This window comes from Pongo abelii, chromosome 1 (assembly GCF_028885655.2).
Source record: "Pongo abelii isolate AG06213 chromosome 1, NHGRI_mPonAbe1-v2.0_pri, whole genome shotgun sequence".
Taxonomy (NCBI): Eukaryota; Metazoa; Chordata; class Mammalia; order Primates; family Hominidae; genus Pongo; species Pongo abelii.
The window spans coordinates 83,309,307-83,333,527 of record NC_071985.2 but is presented as its reverse complement, the minus strand read 5'-3'; the positions used below and the strand labels follow the sequence as shown (position 1 = coordinate 83,333,527).

Genomic DNA, 24,221 nt, shown 5'->3' with positions numbered 1-24,221 from the left:
GCTAAAAGGGGCTAAGGTACAGCTCAGTCCATGGCTTCAAAGGGTGCAAGCCCCAAACTTTGGCAGCTTCCACATGGTGTTGAGCCTGCAGGTGCACAGAAGTGAAGAACTAACGTTGGGAACCTCCACCTAGATTTCAGAAATGCATGGAAACTCCTGGATGCCCAGGCAAAAGTTTCCTCGGGGCAGGGGGCCTCATGGAGAACCTCTGCTAGGGCAGTGTGGAAGGGAAATGTGGGGTCAGAGCCCACACACAGAGTCCCTACTGGGCACCACCTAGTGGAGCTGTGAGAAGAGGGCCACTGTCCTCCAGACCCCAGAATGATAGATCCACCGACAGCTTGCACTGTGCACCTGGAAAAGCTGCAAACACTCAATGCCAGCCTGTGAAAGCAGCCAGGTTGGGGGTGCTATACCCTGCAAAGCCACAGGAGTGGAGTTGCCCAAGACTATGGAAACCTACCTCTTGTATCAATGTGACCTGGATGTGAGGCATGGAGTCAAAGGAGATCATTTTGCAGCTTTAAACTTTGACTGCCCAGCTGGATTTTGGACTTGCATGGGTACTGTAACCCCTTTGTTTTGGCCAATTTCTCCCATTTGGAATGGCTGTATTTACCCATTACCTGTACTCTTATTGTACCTAAGAAATAACTAGCTTGCTTTGGATTTTATAGGCTTATAGGCAGAAGGGATTTGCCCTGTCTCAGATGAGACTTTGGACTGTGGACTTTTGGGTTAATGCTGAAATGAGTTAAAGCTAGGGGGACTGTTGGGAAGGTATGATTGGTTTTGAAACGTGAGGACATGAGATTTGGAAGGGCCAAGGGCAGAATGATATGGTTTGGCTCTGTGTCCCGACTCAAATCTTATCTTGAATTGTATTCCCGTAATTCCCATGTATTGAGGGAGAGATCCAGTGGGAGATAATTGAATCCTGGCGGTAGTTTCCCCCATATTTTTCTTGTGGTAGTGAATAAGTCTCACGAGATATGATGGTTTTATCAGGGGTTTCCACTTTTGCATCTTGCCAATTTTTCTCTTGCCACCACCATGTAAGAAGTGTCTTTTGCTTCAGGTCATGATTCTGAGGCCTCCCTAGCGATGTGGAACCGTATGTCCAGTTAAACCTCTTTTTCTTCCCAGTCTTAGGTGTGTCTTTATCAGCAGCATGAAAACGAACTAATACACCACCTAAGACCTGGAAGCCCCTGACACTTTGAGAAGTCCTGCCTTTGTGGGCTGAACCAAGGTATATCTTCCATGTATTGATTTATGTCTTTGCCTATAGCTTCTGTCTCCCTAAAATATATAAAACCAAGCTGTAACCCAATCTCGGGCACATGTTCTCAGGGCCTCCTGAGGCTGTGTCACAGGCCATGGTCCTTAATCTTGGCAAAACTAACCGCTAAATTAATCTGACCTGTCTCAGACACTTTTTGGTTTACTCTGTTAAATCTGCTCTCTTCATTCCCGCCAGAGGGAGAACTCACTCATTCCGTTGAACATCATGAATCTTTCATGAAGGTGGATACCTCAAGACCCAAACTTCTCTCAACACAATCACATTGTCAGGGACAAGTCACATCCAAACCATAGCAGATGAGAAATTATATTCATGGGACTATTACTCTTCTATAACTTCTACAAGACAACTTGTTAGAGTAGGTAGCTAGTCAAGCATTAGCAGGGCAGGACAGGGCTCCCCCAACCCACCAGGAATGTCAGGCAACCATCAGGTGATAGTCTGGCAGTTGTCACCCTGCCTCTCTAAAATGATAATTGGCAAGCCCACTTGCCCAATTCCTGAGATCTTATTGGAAGCTGTCGATTACCAATTTCATGTATTTCATCTATTGGCAAACTGCCTCTCCCTGGTGCTGGCTGCGACCAGAGCATGTACATTAAGAGGCAAAATGGTAGAGTATGACCTTCCAGGGGCATTCCACCGGAAAAGGGAAGAAAGCCTCAGGTGAGCCTGCATACAACTCCAGTAAACACACCATGCGTGCTCACCTTCCAAGCACAAGCAGGGCACCACTCTTGCTGGTAGATCACCCTAAGGGAAGAATGAAGGGAAAAGGGTGCAAGATGCCTGAAGTAGGCCAGTATATAAAATCCTAGGTTCAACGTTAAACCAAGCACTTGACCTCCAAGATGCCCACTTGGGTCTCTTCCAAGTATACTTTCCTTTCTTTCCTGCTCTAAAGCTTTTTGATAAACTTCAACTCCTACTCTGAAACTTACTTTGGTCTCTTTTTTCTGACTATGTCCCTCTGTCAAATTCTTTCTTCTGAGGAGGCAAGAATTGAGGTTGCTGCCAACCCATATGCATTTGCTGCCAGTAACTGGGATATTTGCCACTGCTAACAAACTGTTAACATATGCTTAAAATTTTTCCAGATCAAAATTATGTTACCATGCTTGAGGTTTAGAACTTTAGGGATTCCACCAAACATGTGCTGATCTAAAATTACTTATGAAGAAAAGTCTGACTTTGTCTACAGATGCCTTTTTATCCAGGCCACTTAATTTTTGTAATTTTGTAGTTAGATATCAACTCTTCCTCTGCCGAAGTGGATTGCAAAGCACTTAGAATCTTCCAGTGGGCAATATAAGACACCAGCATTTCACTCTCTCATTAGAGAAGTGTCTCCTTTCTAGCTCCTAGCAAAAGCTAGGCTGGGAGCAATGACATTTAGAGAAGACTAAACAACAAGTAAGCACCCATTTACTCCTCCAAAATCTCTAAATTCATTCCTTCAGTGAAAATTTGGACACCTAATGGATAAATATTACATTTCATATATTTATCACCTTACTTAGTTATCTTCACTGAGCCACAAGTTGATGTCATTCCCTCAGCTTTACCTAAGAAACAACCATTTTCATCAGTTATATGTGTTTGATGAGAATTTCAAGTGATTTTCATTCTCTTCCATGAGTAAAAGAATTTTTTTCTAATAAGAGAAGCAGTTTCCAGTCCAAGCATATAAAGAGCTTAGAAGTAGCAACTCCCACCCTCACAAGAAAAAATGCTGAATAAACTGAAAATTAACATTATTTTTTAGATCCACCAGAAAATGGAGGTCACAGGGCAAGTTGCCACCTCAACAAATGGAGAGACAGGGAGATACAGAGAATCATGGCTTACAGGTGCAGAAGTCACTGCTGGAGCCTGTACGGTAGGAACACTTGTCAGAAGCTCAATATGGACCTGCAGGCAAGGTAACTTCTCCCCACCAGGGGAGGGGCAGTTGTAGTGGAGCCCCCACACATTCAGAAGTTTTACCTCCAGAAGCTCCATCAGCTTCTCAGGGTTAAAATCAAAGAAAGTTCCCCTAATGCTTCTGGCAAGGGGAACAGGACAACTAACCCTTTTGAAACAATCCCAGAGCATTCTGTTCTCAACTATAGCCTGCCCTCAAGGGAAACTATTTTATCAGAGCCTAACCAACATGGGTTTTACCAGAGTCTACCAGACCTGGGGAAGGGAAATGCCTAAATCCAGACCGCTCTTCCTGTCTCACTTAGTGGGGAACGGGAGGAAGCTGAGAAGCCCTTGTGAAGGTCGCAGCCCAGGCACACAGGCTCACTAAGACTGAGACCTAATCTTAGGATCAAAGAACGCTTCTTCTCCCTCCAAATCCTACCACCATGTCAATCAGGCACCTGTCTAGTAACAGCGGCTTATAGATAAAAGAAATGCAAGCCTCAGACTGTATTTAAGAAAGAGTCTACAGAAATCCAAAGACGGCAGTGCAGACGAAAACACAGGCATGAGAGGAAATTTTAGACTCCAACACTACAAGCACAGCAAACAATAAACCCAGCCTAACTCCCAGCCACATATACATGAAACCTCACACTGAAGGCCTATTCATCTCAGTTCCTTTTACCTAATAGATCTTGTCTGGTTTTCAACAAAAAAAAATTACAAGGCATGGTAAACGGCAAAAACAAAACAAAAACAGTTTGAAAAGATAAAGCAAGCATTAGAACCAGACTCAGATATGGCAGATAGTTGGGAATTATGAAAATTGAGATTTAAAATAACTATGATTAATATGCTTAGAGATCTAATGGAAAAAGTAAACAACAAAGAAGAACAAATGGGTAATGTCAGCAGAGAGATGGAAGTTGGAAGAAAGAGGAAATTCTAGAAATAAAAACTATCATAACAGAAATAAAGAATGTTTTAATGGGCTCATTAGTGGACTGGACACAGCCAAGGAAAGAATCAGTGAACTTGAAGATATGTCAAAAGAAACTTCTCAAACTGAAAAAAAAAACAGAAAAGAAAAAAATACCAGAACTATGGGAAAATTACAAAAGGTATAATACACACATAATGGAAATACCAGAAGGAGAAGACAGAAAGAGAGAAGCAGAAAAAAATAGCTGAGAATTTCCCATAATTAGCAATTGACACCAAACCAAACAGATCCAGGAAACTCAGAGAACACCAAGCAGAATAAATATCAAAAAGTTTACACCTAGAAATATCATACCTGTGATGGCTAATTTTATATGTCAACTTGACTAGGCTAAGAGATGCCCAGATAGCTGGTAAAACATTATTTATGGGTGTTCCTGTGAGGGTATTTCTGGAAGAGATTAGTATTTGAATTCACCCTCACCAACACAGGCAGGCATCACCCAATCCACTAAGGGTCTGAATAGAACAAAAAGTTTTTATTGAGCTGGGTGTCCATCTTCTCTTGCCCTCAGATATTGGAGCTCCTGGTTCTCAGGCCTTCACACTCAGGTTGAATTATAACACCAGTTTCCTGCCTCTCCAAATTGCAGACAGCACACTATGAGACTCAGCCTCCATAATCATGTGAGCCAATTCCCTTCTTCTTCTTTCTTCTTCTTCCTTCCTTCCTTCTCCTCCTTCTTCTTCCTTCCTTCCTTCTCCTCCTTCTTCTTCTTCTGCTTCTGCTTCTTCTCCTTCTCCTCCTTCTCCTTCTTCTCTCTCTCTCTCCCTCTATTCCTCCCTCCCTTCTTCCTCCCCTCCCTCCCTCTACTCCCCTTCTATATAGAGATAACACACACATTCTCCAACATTTTCTCATACAGGTGTGACCATGTAACTGATCCCAACCAATGGAATGTGAATAAAAGAGACATGTGTCACTGTAGGGGCAAGAAAAGGTTGTGCCTTCTTCATTTTCTCTCCCCTTCACTCCGGCAGATGGAGAAAACCACAGGCCCCAGGTGGCAACAAAGCCAAAAGACAGAAGGAACACGGATCCTAAATCACGGCATCAGGAGTCACCTGTGGACAGAAACATGCTGGACTATTACATCAACCACACTTCTGTTGTGTTTGTGCCTTTATGCATTTGGGATCTGTTTGTTACAGTAGCTATAATAGTATGACCCTAAGTGTTATAATTCCCTTTCCCCTTCTAAAGAAACCACTGAGTGTTCCTTAACTCTCTGAGGTGCTCTAACAACACACCTCCTCTCCAAGAACTTCAAGTCCTTCCAAGGAACTGACCAGAGCAGGATTTTCCTTACCATTTTATCAAGATGTCCCAGGAATAACTTCTGGCTTTGTTGGGTAATATTTTTGAAAAAAGATAGGGTCTCACTATGTTGCTCAGGCTGGTTTTGAACTCCTGGCGTCAAGCAATCCTCCTACAGCCTCCTGAGTAGCTGGGATCACAGATACAAGCCAGCATGCCTGGCTTCTTATGGGGTAATTTCTAGGGCTAGGGTTCATATCTTGCTCTGCCTCTGAAGCGCCAGAATCCCAGGAAAGAGAAAGATACAGTCAGCAGTGATACTCCTTCCCCATTTGGTTCTCTCCTCCTTTCCTCCCCATCTAGGATTTCCTTGTCCACATACCTGAGGATATCTACCACAAAATGGTCAATTCTCCTTCTCCTGCTTCAGAGAAACTCCTTGAGGGCCAAGGCTGGGAGCCCTAAGGCCAAGGTTGCCTTTTGGCATCATCTCAATAAACTACACCCTCAAAATTGCTCTATAACAAGGCACCCCAGAACTCAGTAGCTTAAAACAACAATAATCTCTTCTAATGGTCACTGGTCTTCATGTTAGCAAGGATAGCTCTGTAACACATGCCTCCTTCTGATGCCAAAGTTGGAGGGGCAGTGACTACTTAAGCATGCTTTTGTCATAGCAGAGATCAAAAGCTCCCAGAGGTGCAAAGAGAAACTTCTGAGGCCTCCTAGGACTCAGGACTCACACACAGTCACTTCCTCCCACATTCCATTGGCTGAAGCTCACCATAGAAGCAGGCCAAGTGAAGGGGCATTGAAGTACATTCTGCACATGACACTTCAGCAAAGGTGTGGCTTATAACACTACCACAGGGACACAAAGTACCAAGACTATTAATTCAGTCTACAGTGGTCCCCAAGGAACAGATGTATGTGGGCCAGTGGCTATGTCGACCCGGCCATGGGGCCTCTGCTGAAGGAAATCAGAAATGTGTATTTCTAACACTACAGTTAGAAATGAGTACAGTCATTTCTAACACTACAGTTAGAAATGAGTACAGTCATTTCTAACACTACAGTTAGAAATGAGTATTTTGTAAAATTTGAGGCTCTTTGGAATTCCTATGGTTTGTGTACTATAATAATTCAATAGGAGGAAGGATGAAGTCAGACCAACAGCATCATTAAAGAACTATTTTGTTGATTAAATGGATGTTCGGCTGATATTAGCCACCAACTAAGTAAGAGACACCCATACTATTAAATTACCAGAGTAATGCACTGTCTCAAAGACTGGCTTCAATCACTCCCCATTCAGACTCAGATAAAGTCTTATGGAGAATGGGAACAATAATAGATCTGAGAGAATGTTAGGACAATATATGGTTCAACTCTCTTTTTGCAGATGAAACACCAGCAGAGAGAAGCACAATGACTTAGAAAACCACTTAAAAATGAGTCTGCAGTGTATTGTGCCTAGGCCAGCACGTTGCTCCTAGAGTAAGTCTTGTTAGCAATTACAGACCCGTAAAAAGGTGGATCCTCTAACAGTAATTGAGATCATGGGGCTGTGGGTTCAAAGTCAAGAATTCGGGTGGGTCACTGTTAATTTCTTCCCAGGGACACCTAATCCAAGCCCATGAGAACATTAGGGCTCTCAGAGACTAAAACTCTAACATAGTAGGGTTTTTCTTGTGTGGGCTCTCAGAGACTAAAACTCTAACATAGTAGGGTTTTTCGTGTGTGTGTGTGTGTGTGTGTGTGTGTGTGTGTGTGTGTGTGTGTGTCTATTTCAAAACTGTATTAATTTCTTTTCTAAGATGCTGGGGTGCCAGCAACATCCCTATTACTCTTCTCCCTTCCTAATGCCCTCCTCACTTTCTATTTGAATCTGCCATTTCCTCAGAAAAATTGAGGGCAATGTCAATCAATTCAAACTAAGACGCCACTCCTATTCTACAAATACTTACTTTTACACAAAAATAATTGTTCATTAAAACACAAAAATAAATTCTAGCCTCCCTCCCAATATTTGAATGATCTTTTCCACCCACAGATTAGATCTTCTACGGTATTGGGTTGTCACCGTGATTGCACTTCCAAGATGTGTATGTTATGTCATGCTACATTTTACGTATTAAGAGCACAGTGCACAGTGACCTCTCCCATGACTGAGAGAAGTAAAATTCACATATAAGTAGTAGTGGCCACGAAAACTTGGAAAGACAGGTCTTTTCCAACAGATACTCAGGTCTCAGGGACAATCTGAAGAGTTTGACGGACTCTTTCCTTGACCAAAGTTTAATCAGGCTTAAGCCCTCTTCTTCAGCAGGCCTCCACCCTGGTCCCCTGACCACTCACCCCCGAACCTTTGGCCTGCCCAGCTCTATTTTAGCAAGAATCCTAAGTCAGGTTAGAGAGAAATCACCACCCTTGATATCTGATCACCCTGGATATCTGATCAAATTTCTCATTCCCCCACCCTTGATATCTGATCGCCCTAGCCTGCCTTCAGCAAGAATCCTGTTAAGTGGGTTCAGCAAGAATCCCTCTAGGTGCTTGATGTCTCGTATCAGTAACTTTCCATCTACTGACCCCTTCGTTCTGCTCCTTGGCTATACATCCCCAGCTGTCCTTACTGTATTCCGTGTTAGATCTCATCTCTCCCCCTAGTGTGATCATCTTTACACCTATAGCAATAACCCTGTATAAAGTCTTCCTTACTGTTCTAACAAGTGTCAGAATAATTTTTTCTTCAACAAGTTCTCAACAAAAACCCATACTCAGAATCTTTTTCTGGAATGAAACGGGCTTCAGGGCTTCTCAGGTCACTTTTGTTGTATTGTCCACGGAGCTGAGAGTAAACAACTCCTTTGGACGTTTTGGAGAAGAAAGGTCCTTCTATACACCCACTTCGTCCAAGGGATTACATGCTTGGGATATTAAGCAACAGCTACAAAAATCAGGAAGTTCCTTCTCCATGTATATGACGAAGCTCTGGACAGGAGCCTGCTGCCAGAATACGAATATTCTTCCCCAAAGACCCCTCCTCATGCCCCTACACGCTCTTGCCGGTCTAGCCTTTCATTCCCTGAAGCACGGCGAGAACGCCTGGAGAGCTCGTCCAAGCAAGTGCAACCCGCTGGTGACTGCAAACGAGCACATGGAACTGTGCGCCCACGCTACGCTCGCTTAAAATCAATCCGGGCTCTTCCTGCCTCGTCCACGCCGAGGTCACACGCAGCACTAGAAGCGGCCTGCATCGGGCGGGGCAGGAGAAGGCCGAGGGCACAGCTGCCCAGACCCGCCAGGGACTGCCCGGACGGCGCGCGGACCGGCCGGAAGCCGCGCCTAGAGGAGGGCCCCGGAGCTCACGCGGGCGCCGTCCCCCGGCGCCGCCGAGGCCTGCTGACATCAGCCGCGCTCCTCCCCTCGCCTCCCAACACCCTCAGCTCCGGGCCGGACCCTCCCTCCTCCCACCACGTGTCCTCCCCGCTCCCTCCCGAGGGGCCGCGCGCACGGGAGGACGGCGAGGCGGAAAGGATGGCGCTGTGACAGCCGGGCCGGAGCCCTCGCGTCCCCACCCCGCGCCCTGGCCGCTGGGCCCGGCGGTGAGTGCGCGCGGGCGGGGGCGGCGGCGGCGCGGCCCCTCCCCCGGGTCCCGGGCGGCTGGGCCGCGGCAGGGGCGGGGGCGCCGAGGCTGCGCCGCTGCCGCCGCCGCCTTTGTTGCGGGCCCGCCGGGGAGGCGGGCGGCGCCGGCTCTCGCCGCCCGGCAGGTGCGCTGGGGCCGGGAGGGGGCCAGGTGGGGAGGCGGGCTGGGCGGAGGGGGCAGCGGAAGCGCTCCCGGCGCGGGGCCGCGGAGAAAGGGAAATGGGGCAAGATGGCTGGAGAAATCCGAACGCGCCCGGGGGCGCGGCGGCGGTGGCGCAAGCAGGGCAGGGCGGGCGGCGGCCCTGGTTGCGGCACCTTAGCGCGGGGAGGCGGCCCCTCCCACCTCTGCCCCGGAGCCGGCAGGGAGACCGCGGCCAAGTTCGGGCCCCAGCTGCAGGCATCTGAAGCCTAGACCCATCCATGCCGCGTTCGCCTATCTTTTTTGGAAATATCGAAGGAACCGACTTTGAACTCCAGAGGGATCTTTTCTTTGGAGGTCCCCCGATGCAGCCCTCAAGATGCACCCGCACTCCACACCTAGGAATTGCCCGCGCCCGTAGAGGGCAGGAGCGCGGTCCTTTGTACTGGCCAAGAGTCAGCGAATAGAGAATTTGCAGCCCAGAGGCAATGGGTTATTTCCCTGTCGGGGTGGGCCCCAGCCAGTTTCTGCACCTTTTTGGGTATCCAGGTGTACCCCTCACTATGTTTCACTGACTCCTGGGTTTGCGAAGTCCCTTAAGGTAGAATGACCCTATTTTCTGAACCAGCTCGTGGACAGAACCTTTGAATTTGGAAAATCCAGGCAATGGGCCTACTGAGCCAACCGATACGCCCATGCTTAACTGGCTTCTAGCACCCATTCCAGTTGAGTAAGTGTCCAATCTGTGTTCAGACACCTTCACTGATAGGAAATCAGCACCCTTCCCCTGCCTCTGATTCCTGTTTGGGTGGCACTGGCTGTGAGAAAGTACTGCCTTTCTCACTGCTTAAAACCTTTTCCAGGAATATTTACCCACTGGCCGGCCTCAGTTCTGCCGTCCAGTCTCTACAAACCAGTCTGGGTTCTCTTCCCCAGATAGCTTTTTAAATATTTGAAGGCCGCCAGATACGTTATCTACCCATAGCGTCTCTTATCATAATTAAACATGTCACCCTGTAGCTTCCTGGCCGACTCTGTTTCCTTACTTCCCTCCAGCGGGAACAGTGCTTGGGGCTAAAGAGGTTTGTATGTGGCTCAGCCTCCGCCGTCATAGGCTTTGGGGAGGTCACAGTGACACCTGGTTTTTCTGAACCTGAATCTTGCTTGCAGAGATGGAGTCCACAGCCTACCCTCTCAATTTGAGCCTGAAAGAAGAGGAAGAGGAAGAAGAGATTCAGAGCCGGGAACTAGAGGACAGCCCGGCAGACATGCAGAAAGTACGAATCTGCTCTGAGGGCGGATGGGTAAGTAAGAAGGTGTGGAGTCCACACAGCCAGCAGATGCAGGCCTGAGAGCCCAGCTTGCTTTAAGTCTCCTCCTCAGACAGACATGGGCAGTAAAAATAGCCCAGCCCGGTGTGTTTGCATTCCTGAGAAAACAACTCTGTGGCTTTAAAAGGCAGTGCAAAGAATGGAGGAGGTGGTTATGGAAACAGTCCCTCAGCCATGTAGCTTGTCATCGTTCAATTGGAAGTCCTAGAAGCCAGGACCTTGTCTCTCTCGTTCACCCACTTCTCCTGCACTGTGTTTGATGCCAGGCACATTGTAGGCACCAAGTAAATGTTTGTTGACTTACTGCTGGTTGAAGGGAACCATTTTAAATAAGACTCGAGTCATCGGGTTGACATGAGAGGTTAGGCTAGTTGGTTCTATGTGAGCACCTCTTACCACAGTTCACACAAGAGAGCTGCCTGTCCAGCTGACCTGTATAGAAATGGTGGGCAGCAGGGAATACAGAGATTCAGGGTATACACGCAGAATAGTATGATAGAGGTCAGTTTATACAAATGCAAATGCAGTAGATACTTATAGTTACAGATAGTTATTCACCGTAGTTACTGGACTTCTTGGTAATTAGGCATGAATAGTAAACATTTTAAATAAGCAACAAATTGACATTCCTTTTCTCTGCTTATTTTCCCTTGTGTATAAACATTGTCAGTATACATAGTATCCTTTGCTTCCATGAAGAGCCCCTATCCATACAAGCATGGTACTTCTAAATTGTTCCCTACCACAGGAGGGAACTGAGATGCAGAAAGATTATCTGCCTTGCCCTAAGGATACACATGAACACTGACATTTGTTCTTCAAAACAGGTCTCCTGAGCTGCACCCTTAAAAGTAATGCATTTTACCATATGTATGCTATACCTTAATTTAAAAAAAAAAAAAAAAAAAGGCAGTGCAACCACAGGCTCTCAGTTTGCCAGTCTAGCTGTGGACGCTGCACTGCCTTTGTCTCATCAGTGTTCTTTGCCCACCACATCCTTCTTCCCAATTCTGATCCAAGCAGGCGTCAGGTCCATTTAGCCTGGAACAAGACCTCAAGGCAGTCGAAACTCAGCTTTGAGGCTAAATTGGTCAACCCAGAACATCTAAATGGAGAGCCTTGGAGAACAGGTGCAATAAAAGTGAATGTGTTGGGACAGTGAGGAAGGAGCAAGATGAAGACCAACCATGCTTGGGTGGGGAAAGAAAGAAGTAACCAGAAGGGCTGGAGGAGAGAGTCCAGCAGCTGGTGGTGCTGGGGATTGGGCATTTGTGGCCTCCAGGCAATCAGCCATCCATCCACAGTTACCAAGCACAGTGCTGGGCGTAAAGAGAGGCTCTTTTCCTGATGGAATTTCCAGTCTTGTGAGCAAGGCAGGAAAGTAAACATAAGTAATAGTAAGCACGGTGTGCAGAGTGCAGTGGTGGAAGTCTGCAAGGATGCACCAGGAGCCAAGATGGGGGAATGCCTCATTCAGGCTGAGAACTCCGGAGCTTCCTGGACAAGGCCTAATCTTGAGCAGTGAGCAATTTTGCCCCCACCCCTGGACATTTGGCAACATCTAGAAACACTACCCCCCTTCCCCACCCTTGGATATTTGGCAGTATCTGGAAACACTCTTGTCTGACTTGGTGGGGGTGCGTTGGGGACTGGGAGATCCTCCTGGCATCTAGTGGGTAGAAGCCAGGGGTGCTGCTAGACATCTACAGTGCACAGGATGCCCCCCCACCGCCACACACACACACACACATACACACACAACAAAGAAGTAACTGGCCCAAAATGTCAGTTGTGCTGAGGTTGAGAAACCTTGCTCTAGAGCATTAAATTAGAAGAAAAGAATCTGTTTTTAAAATATGTATTTTGGTTATAGAGAATTATGTTAGGGTGATCAGTGAAAGCTTTTCAAGCATAAGAACTATGATAATATATTAGGATAAAATTCCATAGAATTGAAATAGAAATACAATTTTAAGTAGAAAAAATAAAAAATGTACTTTGAACTGAGTCTTAGTCATTATGGAATCAGCCAAGGGAAGGGAAGGGGGTTGCATTCCAGGCAAGAGGACAGCACAGGCAAAAGCACTGGGGAGAGGCACTTGGGTGCAGAGTTAGGAGCAACTCCTGCAGCTGGAACCTGAAACTCATGGCAGGGAGTGGAAGGGGATCAGGCATAGAAGGCCAGGCCAGGGGCCAGAGCCAGCCAGGAGGACATGCAGTGCTACGCCAGCGAGTTTGAGCTTTCTCCTTAGCTCTGTGGAATGAGGCCTTAGCCCATCTTTCTAAGGGAGGCCTCAGGCTCTCTACAGCCACCATGCTAAGGCCTGAGTGGCCTGCTAAGAAAGCAAAGCTTGGCATCAGACTTTCTAGCTCTGTGACCTTGGACAAGTTACTTAACCACTCTGTTTCCTTACCCATAAAAGTGAGGTAGTGATCCCCATGTCCCTAGTTTAGAGGATTCAGTGAGAGAATATGTTTATATGATTGAGTGTCCTGTACAGTGCTTGGCACATAGCAGGCACTCCATCAGTGGATCAGTACAAACTACCCCAACTGCTGCCCCCCCACCCGAGATCCCTGCGTCTTTGCTGGGTGGCTGCAAGGCTTTAGCGAGGCTATGCAAGGTGTAAGCACTTTACAACATTTACCCTTTGAGATAGCATTGGAATGCCAACTTCCTGAGCAGAGCAAGGCAGTGCATACAAGCTAGAGGAAGAACACTTATCCAGTGAGCCCTTGATCTTCTGAGGAAAGGGAGGAGGGCAGGGATTGAGGGTCCCTACCTGCAAGGCCAAGAAGGGGTGTCTGGAGGTGGTACACAGACTGCCTGACTTCTCAGTTTTGCCCAGGGCCAGCCCTGTTTACCTTCTGCTGTGTTGAGCCAGATAAAAGGCCTCTGTGGAGCGAGGGGAGGCCTGCGCAGCGGGGCCTAGCTGAAGGATCGCTCCATTCTCACAGAGGCTTGCTGTGAGGAGAATTTCTAAGCCACTACACTGTGCCTCTGGAGCATAATGTGGGCTTGTTTGAAGATCCTCCATGGCTCAGTCATCAATAGGAGGAGATGAATCCTGCACCAGCGCCCAGCTTTCTTCCTGCAGCATCAGGGCTCCTGGTACCTGATGTTTTTACCAGGCCTAGAATATGTTACCCCCCCTAAGAGTATTCATGGCCCCTCTGAAATGACAGGCATAGCCAGTCCTGTTCCCATTTTATCAGCAAAGGGAAAGGGCCTATAAATAGGTATGGCCTAGATCTGGAACTTCCCAGGGAGAAAAAAAGGCCAAAGAGACAGTTCTTTAAAAGCCTGGGAATTGGGAAAGGAGTGGGGTGGAAAATTCCTGGGCTGACTGGCTTTCCAGGGCGAGGAAGTCTGAGGAAAGCCTGGAGATGAATCCATTTTACCTCCTCATATTTCACACTTAGGGATGTTTGTCCATTCTTACTCCAAAGAGTAGGTTTGGTTTTATGACAGATAAAATTTAATGATTCTTTGAAACAGTTCCAAGTAGAACAAGAGAAGGGAAATCCAGAGATTTGCCTAGATCGTATATTCAAAAACACATTTTTCAGTGACTACTAGCTACAGGAAGTGTCCTAGGCTTAGGGAAGCAAAAAGGAGTAAGTACAGGTCCTGCTTTCAACAAGCTCAGATTCTAGTGGAGGGAGCAGACAAGTCAACCAAAAGAATTCTGCAGTGTGATGAGTGCCCCGGGAGTGTGGAGGCCAGGGTATCTCAGGGACATGTGGGTGTGCTCACAGCGTGGCACAGAGTGGGCTTCCTGGGGAGCAGGGATTTTGGGCTGAGTCCTGGAAGATGGGTGGGTGTCAGCCAGACCAAGTAAGGGGAGGCCCTCCAAGGCCAGGGGAGGATATGGACCAAGGTATGGGGATGTCGGGGAATGGTTGTTCAGGGAACTGCACGCAGCTGAGTACAAGTGGAGCACAGAGCTGGGGAGAGTTGAGGGTTAGTCATCAGGGAGGCAGCTGTGCTCGGTATTGCTGGATCCTTGGGGTCAGGCAGTGGTGGGCCCAAAACGCAACCCCACCATTTATTGGCTATGACATTAGCCTGGAAATGAGACCTCTCTAAGCCCATATTCTCCTTGATTAAGTAGGGGCATGGTGGCGTGTGCCTCTAATCCCAGCTACCAGGGAGGCTGAGGCAGGAGAATGGCTTGAACTCGGGAGGCAGAGGTTGCAGTGAGCCAAGATCGTGCCACTGCACTCCAGCCTGGGCAACAGAGCAAGACTCCATCTCAAAAAAAAAAAATAGGTGTATCTGCTCCTCCACAGGCCTGTTGCGGGGAATAAATGAAGCAGTTACAGGCCCTTTCCTAGTACGTGCTTCCTATGTGTGAGGTGCTGTGGAGGTGGGGAGAGAACAAGGGGACTTCCTTGGGTCAGGGAGGAAAGGCCAATGTATGTAAGTGACTGTTGGCCTGACCCCTGAAGTGGCTGCAGGCTATATAGCGTATGGACACTAATTTTCTAAGCTGAGGAAAAACAGTATCATAATCACCCAGACCCAAGATACAGCTTTGGGAAATAGCTTCGAAGGCAAAAATACAAAATAACAAGCCTGAAACAAGCCATCCAGTGCCTTCTTATCACTAAATAGGTTGAGCTTTGGAGTAGGATTTTTAATGACTGTAATAAGAAATACAGTTAAAAACAAAAAGAGGAGGTTGGTTTGGGTGGCTTGGCTGCCTTGGGCTACTGAGGAGCCCCCTGGTGCTGGGCCAGGAAGCAGAGGAAAAGGGGAGGGATGCAGTCCTTTGGGCTTTCTGCCTACCTGGTCCAGGATCAAAGTGAATGAGTTTGCTCTGGCATCTCATTATATATATTAAGCTGTAATTAGCCCTTCTTTCTTCCTCTTCATGCTCTTGTGGATTGGAAAGGCCAAGTAGGGCCCCTTCTCTCAGTGGCTCCTCCCTGGGCAGGTGTGGGTTCCAAGTCTAACACTTTGGTTAGTACCCTTGGAAATACAGTGCCCTGGAAACCCACAAAGATCCCATGGGGGGCAGTGATCCTATTCAGATTTACAAACCCAACTCACCCCGCCCGGGGCCGAGGGTCTTTTTGTGGGGTGGGAGGGAATTGGGGGTGCATGTGTTGGTGGGACACTTTGTCTGGGTGTGGGTGGCTTAAGTCTTGGGTCAGAGGTGAGCCGTGAGCAGCTCTTAACACAGTGCATGAGGGTACAATGTCCCAGTGTCCTCCAACCGGTGATCATGGTAGGGAGTTAGTTTTCTTCTCAAAGTGCTGCTTACCTGATCTGAACTGAGGGTGGCAGCTGCTGTGGTGGGCACAGAAGGGCTGTGCTCTTGCCCTCATTGGCCTCCAGCAGCTGTATGAATGTGGACAGTCCGTTTTCCCCTGGGTCAGGGTCCCTCACCTGACCTGTGAGAGGACAGGCTGTGCTGGGCTGTCTGTAAGGTCCTGTCCGCTCTGAAAGTCTGTCTGCATGTGCCTGTTTGTCATTGTGAAAGGGCTGTTCACTCTTCCAGGTACCGGCCCTATTTGATGAGGTGGCCATATATTTTTCCGATGAGGAATGGGAAGTTTTGACGGAGCAACAAAAGGCCCTCTACCGGGAAGTCATGAGGATGAATTATGAAACTGTCCTGTCCCTGGGTAAAGCTTTGTTTTCCTTTGTCTCCTGGAAGCTCTGAGCCCAGAGAATTGTTTCCACGTCTCTCTTCTCTGGTATATCCAATGTCCCTCTCTCCTGAACTTAGACTCTGCCTCCTCAATGTCCGTGCCCATTTATTCCAATTTTTGATTTGGGCAGTATATAAATATTGTGTCATCCTACTCGGCAACCTGTGCTGCCTCAGAACTGCCCCCATTCAACCCAGGCATTTACATTTAAGGATAAAAACTATAACCTTAGAAATGTCACCATGGATCTGGGCCTGTGCCTCACTGTTCTTATGAGAGAAGGCAGGTGTTAATGTTACCCTGTCAGCCTCAGAAGTTTGGGGACATACCCTCCCAAAGACTGTTTGCTCCTCTCCCCAACTTCCACCCCAAATTGATATCACACATCTTATCAGCAGAATGTAATCATTTGAAGAGATTTCCCAGTTTGCTTATACAGGTACCAAAATGTTAATTGGATCAGCAGGTGCACTCACCCTCTTCCCTGCTAAATACAGTTCTTTTATTGTTGGTGCCAATACCATCCCTCATTAGGAGAGATCTACCCATTCCTTTAGACAGACCTATTTTCCATTAACTTTTTTCTTTAAGTATCCCTGAGCCTTTTTCCCCTTGTTTTTCACGAAGAAGGGGAGAGTGGCTCTTAAGTATTTTAAAGTACTTATTTTGGTAGTGCTCCAGGACAGTAACACACAGCTGTTACCTATTTTATTTCCTATAAACAGAATTCCCATTCCCTAAGCCAGACATGATCACCCGTTTGGAAGGGGAGGAGGAGTCTCAGAATTCTGACGAGTGGCAGCTCCAAGGAGGCACCTCTGCAGGTACTACAAGTAAAGCAGTTCAGCGTCCATCCAGCTGGGAACATTGTGAAGTGGGATTTTCAGTGTACATTCCACGGGGTATTTAAGAGGTAGAAAGATTATGGGTTTTGGAGTTTTGAAATCTCCCTCTTTGCAGTGCTAAATGTGTGACAGTGTGTGACAGGCAACTGCTTTTACCTCACAGCTTCCATTCTTCCTCTATCAGCTCTGAGTAACAAGACTCGACGTATGACCTTCTTTGTGGATGAAGCAAAATGAGGCTTATGCAGCGTTTGGTCCAGTGCACCTTCTGGCTGAACAGGGCTACCTCAGTAGCGTACCATGTGCCTCTGCAAACTAAGAATAGTGAGAGGAAGCACGCTGAGTTACCTGGCTCCCTGTCCATCTTATACTGGATAGAAAAAGCAATAGCAGTCATAGCATACATTTGAGCAAATGTGTCTAAGAAGTACCTAGTCCTCTGTCAAGAAAAATGGTTATTGAGGCCGCAGTTGAATAAATATAGCATTGCCTCCAGACGGCCAAAATAGTTTTGTCTTTTCTCCGGAAGTAAGAGTTTAAAATGCCATATTTCACTGACTCTGAGACCTGTTTTTCTCCCATTGCTTTACTGTCTCTGAAATTGAGAATGCCTCTTAAAATCAGTGGCATGTCATAGTTTAATTAGCAGTGTTTTCTTTCTTAATGGCACATAATGATGCATCCTACAACTGATGACATTTCCGTTTGGGTGAGATAGGGTAATTTCCCCAAATCATACTCAACTTCTGTGACCACCTTCTAAATATAAAGTGAAACCCCGTTCCACCGTTAATGTGCAAGAACTAATTTTCTGCCTTATAAGCTTCACTTTGCTAAGTGTGGTTTTTGCTATAGGTTTTCTTGGTTCTAAAGGGATATGATTCAGGCCATGATGCATCTCTGTAATATTATATGGTAGTATGGTTAACATTTGGCTTCTCATTCACATAAAAAGTATTTTGATGCATACATGGCCCCCAAATTATTTGGTCCAAGCTTGGTGCCTCTGTTCAGTTCCCAGCTCTGCCACTTTCTGGCTTGGCTACCTTGGTGCGTTATGTAACCTCTGTAGCCTCCCTTTCTTCATCTGCAAAGAAGGAACAGTGATACTTAGAGTTATTAAGAGAACTAGGTGTGGGTAGTCCATGTAAATTGGCATATGGATAAGGCCTTAGGCAATGTTACCTGTTATTAAAGTTACTACTTTTGGTGAACTTCAGATTAAGCTATTCTTAGCATTTCAACCCCCAAAAATCAGGGTATAAGCCATTTTACTTACTGGCATTATTTTTGCCCCTCACTGTTTGTCTCCCAGAAAATGAAGAATCTGACGTAAAGCCTCCAGACTGGCCAAACCCAATGAATGCTACCTCCCAGTTTCCTCAGCCTCAGCACTTTGACAGCTTTGGCCTCCGTCTGCCTCGGGATATCACAGAGCTGCCCGAGTGGAGTGAGGGGTACCCCTTCTACATGGCCATGGGCTTCCCAGGGTATGACCTCTCGGCTGATGACATAGCTGGGAAGTTTCAGTTCAGCCGGGGCATGCGCCGCAGTTACGACGCAGGGTTCAAGCTGATGGTGGTGGAATATGCTGAGAGCACCAACAACTGCCAGGCTGCCAAGCAGTTTGGAGTATTGGAAAAAAACGTTCGAGACTGGCGCAAAGTGAAGCCACAGCTTCAAAATGCCCACGCCATGCGGCGGGCATTCCGAGGCCCCAAGAATGGGAGGTTTGCTCTGGTGGACCAGCGTGTGGCCGAATATGTCAGATACATGCAGGCCAAAGGGGACCCCATCACCCGGGAGGCGATGCAGCTGAAAGCTCTCGAAATCGCCCAGGAGATGAACATTCCAGAGAAAGGGTTCAAGGCAAGCTTGGGTTGGTGTCGAAGAATGATGAGAAGGTATGACCTGTCTCTGAGGCATAAAGTGCCCGTGCCCCAGCACCTGCCAGAAGACCTGACTGAGAAACTTGTCACTTACCAGCGTAGTGTCCTGGCTCTGCGCAGGGCGCATGACTATGAGGTAGCTCAGATGGGGAATGCAGATGAGACGCCCATTTGTTTAGAGGTGCCGTCACGGGTAACTGTTGATAACCAGGGCGAAAAGCCTGTCTTGGTCAAGACACCAGGCAGGGAAAAACTGAAAATCACAGCAATGCTTGGTGTCTTGGCTGATGGGAGGAAGTTACCACCGTACATCATTTTGAGGGGAACGTATATCCCCCCGGGGAAGTTTCCCAGTGGGATGGAAATCCGCTGCCACCGGTATGGGTGGATGACTGAAGACTTGATGCAGGACTGGTTGGAAGTGGTGTGGAGACGGAGGACAGGAGCGGTGCCCAAGCAGCGAGGGATGCTGATCTTGAATGGCTTCCGGGGCCATGCCACAGATTCCGTGAAGAACTCCATGGAAAGCATGAACACTGACATGGTGATCATCCCAGGGGGTCTGACCTCACAGCTTCAGGTGCTGGATGTCGTGGTCTACAAGCCACTGAATGACAGTGTGCGGGCCCAGTACTCCAACTGGCTTCTGGCTGGGAACCTGGCGCTGAGCCCAACCGGGAATGCTAAGAAGCCACCCCTGGGCCTCTTTCTGGAGTGGGTCATGGTCGCGTGGAATAGCATCTCAAGTGAGTCCATCGTCCAGGGGTTCAAGAAGTGCCATATCTCCAGCAACTTGGAGGAGGAAGACGACGTCCTGTGGGAAATCGAGAGTGAGTTGCCGGGAGGAGGAGAACCACCAAAAGAATGTGACACCGAAAGCATGGCTGAGGGCAACTGAAGGGACAGGGAAAGGTAACCACTCAGGAGTAGATACTCAGTGCCTTTGCTGACATTTCTGTGTTCTACAAACACCTTCTCCCCATTATTTTTCTGTTTTTAAGTTCCCTTAGAGCCTACAGTGCAGTAGTATAGATCAGGGGTCCCCAACTCCCAGGCCACGGACCATACTGGTCCATGGCCTGTCAGGAACTGGGCTGCACAGCAGGAGGTGAGCGGCAGGTGAGCAAGCATTACCACCTGAGCTCCGCCCCCTGTCACAGCAGCGGCATTAGATTCTCATAGGAGCACGAACCCTGTTGTGAACTGCGCATGTGAGGGATCTAGGTTGCAGGCTCCTCAGTGCCTGATGATCTGAGGCGGAACAGTTTCATCCCAAAGCCATCCTGCCGCCCGCTACCCCGCACTCCCTGGGTCCCTGCAAAAATTGTCTTCCATGAAACCAGTCCCTGGTGCCAAAAAAGTTGGGGACTGCTGGTATAGATAACAGACCATTAGCATTTTCTCCTTTATATGAAACATTTATTATTTGATTTATTTGTGTCTATTTTGCTCTGTGGCCTGGACCCAGAAACACTTGTATAATAGGTGAAATGAACAAAGAATGAGCTGCCAGAACATCTGAGAGCTGTAAAGTTGAAATTATTTGGACCCAAAGAAGCATAGTCTGACATTGTTCAGTTCACACAAAATTTTGTCTGAAAAGCCAACTTTTTTCTTTCCCTCTTAAATTATGCTGAACATTTAGGGCCAGTATGTGTAATTGACATGCTGGGACAGTGTACTCACTTTTGCTGGCCTGTAGGACCGTGACATAGGGAGAGCACTAAGTGTGCCTTCAGTACAGTGTCCTCCAGGTCTCGAGTCTCAGTCCTGGAGTTGTCTACGGTATGCCACCAGTGAGTAAGAATAATAGCTTCTGCTTGCTTTTCCCTACGGAGTTCAGGAGTTTTAAAACATCATCTTAGTCTCACTATGACCTTCACATGGGCTATGACAATAATTTCCTGTAGTCAGCAGATGTCTGAAGGAAGATATTTTTAAACTGAATCTTTACACCAAAAAAAGAAAATAAAACAGGGTGCATATCTAGGACTCTAGTGAGGTCTGAGGACAATAGGCCTGGAATTTTCTGGGTTGACTACACAAGAAGAACAACTTTCAAAGGAAAGTAGGAATGGAGGCCTAACTGAGACAACACTAGTGAAATGACCCCACCCACCTACACCTCCAGAGAGGAGGAGGATGAGCATGTACAGCAGGGGGGACACCCACAAAGAACAAACAATTCATTTACCTCTTCGTTCTTATCTCTCTAATTATAAATTAATTTGATCCTCCAGACAGTGTTTTATATGAAGGAAGAAGCCACCTCTTTTACAGAGGACCTGAAACCGTCAACCATCTTCACACATTCTTTTACTTTCTTTTAAAGTATAATTAGGTATTTCCATCTTCCTTGCTTTTTTCTCCAAATGAAATGCTAATGGGAGCCTTATTTTACCCACTTCAGCTATGTAAGTCCATCTGTGTTTCAGAGAGTGACTTATGTCTCCTGCCTTGCTTCCAAATTAAATTGTACTCATATTGCTGAATCCCATTGTAATTCTGGGATCCCTGGAATTACAATGCAGCAAGAAGTTCTTACTATTACATTCAAAATCACCAAAATTGCTTTTTTTCCCCCTTGGGTCCTCCTTGCTTTGAGAAACCCCATGAATCCAGCCTCCCTTTTCTGCTGACCCTTGTATTGCCTGCGTTGGATATCAAACTGAATTACATTGAGTTTCCATCTTTTCTTCATTTACCTTTTGCTTTTCCCTCTCCTTGTTAGATAACATTTTTGTGCACTTTTAATCTCCTAAGCTCCTTACCACCTCAGGGACATGATTAAAAACTTGCAGAAGAGGAAAGGAGAAAAAGCTATGCTAAGTTGCATTTATGAATGTTGGCCTCTAATATTGGTCATGAGCTTTTGCTCTTCTAGAGTGCCACAGTTCTCTCTGCAGCTCCTGAGGAAGTGATGGGGGTAGACAGATTCACAGTGAACAAGAGATTTGGGAGACCAAGTGGGCATAAAACTACTTCTTGTCCTCTATTTGGAAATCTGAATGATGGAATTATTATGTTTGTTAAAAGTTATACCAAAAAGCCAAGGGTTAATTCATTTAGGTTCTCTCTGTTTTCCAGCAAATGGAACTCTGATTTAAACAGCTGGGGAGGAAATTCCTCAAGATGATTATTCCTGAAAGTGTGGATGCGCTGGATGCGCAGGGAACATCAGGAAAAGGCCACGGGGCTCTGAACAGCCCAGGTCCAGACAGCAGCCTGTACATCCATCCCAGGACACAGCCCAGCCCCTCCCCACACCATACAAGGTATCAGAAAAGTCTAGGACCTATCATTTCATCAGAGACATGATCAGAAAAGAAACTGCTTCTGCCCCATTTCTTGGTTTGGAGATTACTCCCATCTGTCCATCAAAAGAAACCTGTAAATATGAACGAACAAAGGTTATTTCCTGGAGAAAAGACAATTTGTTCAACACCAACAAGGGACTCATCATATGGGCATAACTCTGGTGTCCTTCTATGGAGAAAACCTCAAGTAAAGTTTTATTCTGCCTTTGAAAATGCTTCCAAAAGTAGACCCTGTCCCCACACAGGTCAAGACTACAGAGAAGGCTTTGTAGAAATGTGTCACCTATGTACACCTGCTACTTACACATTTCCTCTTTTGGAAAAATGAGATACTTAGAATAACAAAATTAAGACATACTGGCCTGGTGCCAGCAGATGGCTTTTCTATAGACAAACTAGGTTAGTGTGGAAGATATAGGTTAAAATAAACTATGCTGTTTTATTTATCTTCCCAACCTGATTGGCAGCTAGACTTTTTTAGGGTCTCATTTAATGGCCCTGTTTTTTTCATTATTATATTTAATGATAGGGCAGGATTTCGTATGCAAGCGCTTGTTTCTCAGGCTGCCTGCAGAAGAAGTCGCTATAAATTATCTGTTGTCTACATGGTACAAGACCCATTGACTCATCTGATGCTTGTTTTGTTAATTTCTTTAAAATTTTTATCACAGGGGCAGTGGGAGGGCTTGGGCTTTTAGCCACAGCTGTTTTAAGACTTCTGATCTCCTGCCCTGCAGGAATAGGTGGGAAGTCATTGAATTTTTACACTATAGTAATTTGCATTCCCACATAAGTTTGGGTGTTACGAAAACATTCCTTTAAAGTGATCTGTGCTACAAAAAATATACCAGGACCTCACAGACAAAGCCATTGCTAGAAATGTCATTCCAATGATCAAATCTGGAAACAGGCTGCCATAACCACTTTTCCTTCCTGTAGACTCAGCTCACTTGTATATTAAACTGTTCTTGGCATCTTGAAACACCTATTTCTACTCAGGTACTCATTGTCCTGTTACTGATTCACCTTTCTGATCCTTTTAAACCAGTTTTCCCCTAAGGGGGGAAATTTTACTTAACCTCTAGTATCTGAACAACTGTCAATATTTGAATTTTTGCCCCATTTGCTTTTACCTGTACTGTATTCTTCGTCATCTTAAATGGCGTCTAAACCCAGCTATTTTGCATTCCAGAAGTTTCCATTCTTCCAATTCCACCTAATTTTTCATCTGTCCTAGTTACTGGCTCTTTCTTCATGTCTTATTTCTCTTGCTTTGGGAGCTTAAAAGATTTTACAAGACCTAATTTTGGGTTCCTTCCTTGGAGCCATAGTTACCCTGCCAAGAAGAGTAGAAAATGGGTTCAACTTCTGTTTCGCTCCACCAACACCTCCGTGAGTCTCATCATCAGCTGAGTGATGATGCCTTACAGGTTGCATAGCACTGGAACTTTCCTAGAGTAACGGCTCTGCTGCCAGGGATTCTCTGGGCTCATTCTTCCACTGACTTAATTATGATCTATGCCTAACAGAGCCCCAGTACAACTATTTTGCAGAATGGCTGTTACCCTAGAATTACTATAGCACATATTGAGATACAGTTGTACTCCCTAGTAGATAGGAACTGACCCCAACAATAAACTTTGATAATAAAGACAATAGGCTATGGTGGTTTTATTTCTTTACCTATTAGCATTGTGAAAAGTTACATTCAAGGTATTGGCTACACCTTATTCTCCATCCAGTTTGGTACCAATATTTTACATCTTTCAATCAAAAAGTGTTCATGAGATGCAGTGTAAGTAATATTGGTATCTGTGAAGACAGGGAAGAATGTGCAGTGGGGCAAGTTTGACATAAATAGCTTGTTTCCTCAGTCATGTTTTGTATGCTCTCAGCAGTGGTACATTACCAAAATCA

At 46.4% G+C, this 24,221-nt stretch overlaps 1 protein-coding gene across 1 annotated transcript; it reads left to right on the top strand.

Annotated features, from left to right (window-relative positions):
* Positions 1-8,985: 8,985 nt before the first annotated feature.
* On the top strand, positions 8,986-23,286 carry POGK (pogo transposable element derived with KRAB domain; the record flags this gene model as incomplete). Its single annotated transcript, NM_001134124.1, is given in 7 exon segments — positions 8,986-9,082; positions 10,432-10,565; positions 16,100-16,226; positions 16,979-17,077; positions 18,414-19,216; positions 19,271-19,899; positions 22,075-23,286. Coding segments are annotated over 5 exon segments (1,776 nt in total). The 3' UTR covers positions 19,886-19,899; positions 22,075-23,286.
* Between the last annotated feature and the right edge of the window lie 935 nt (positions 23,287-24,221).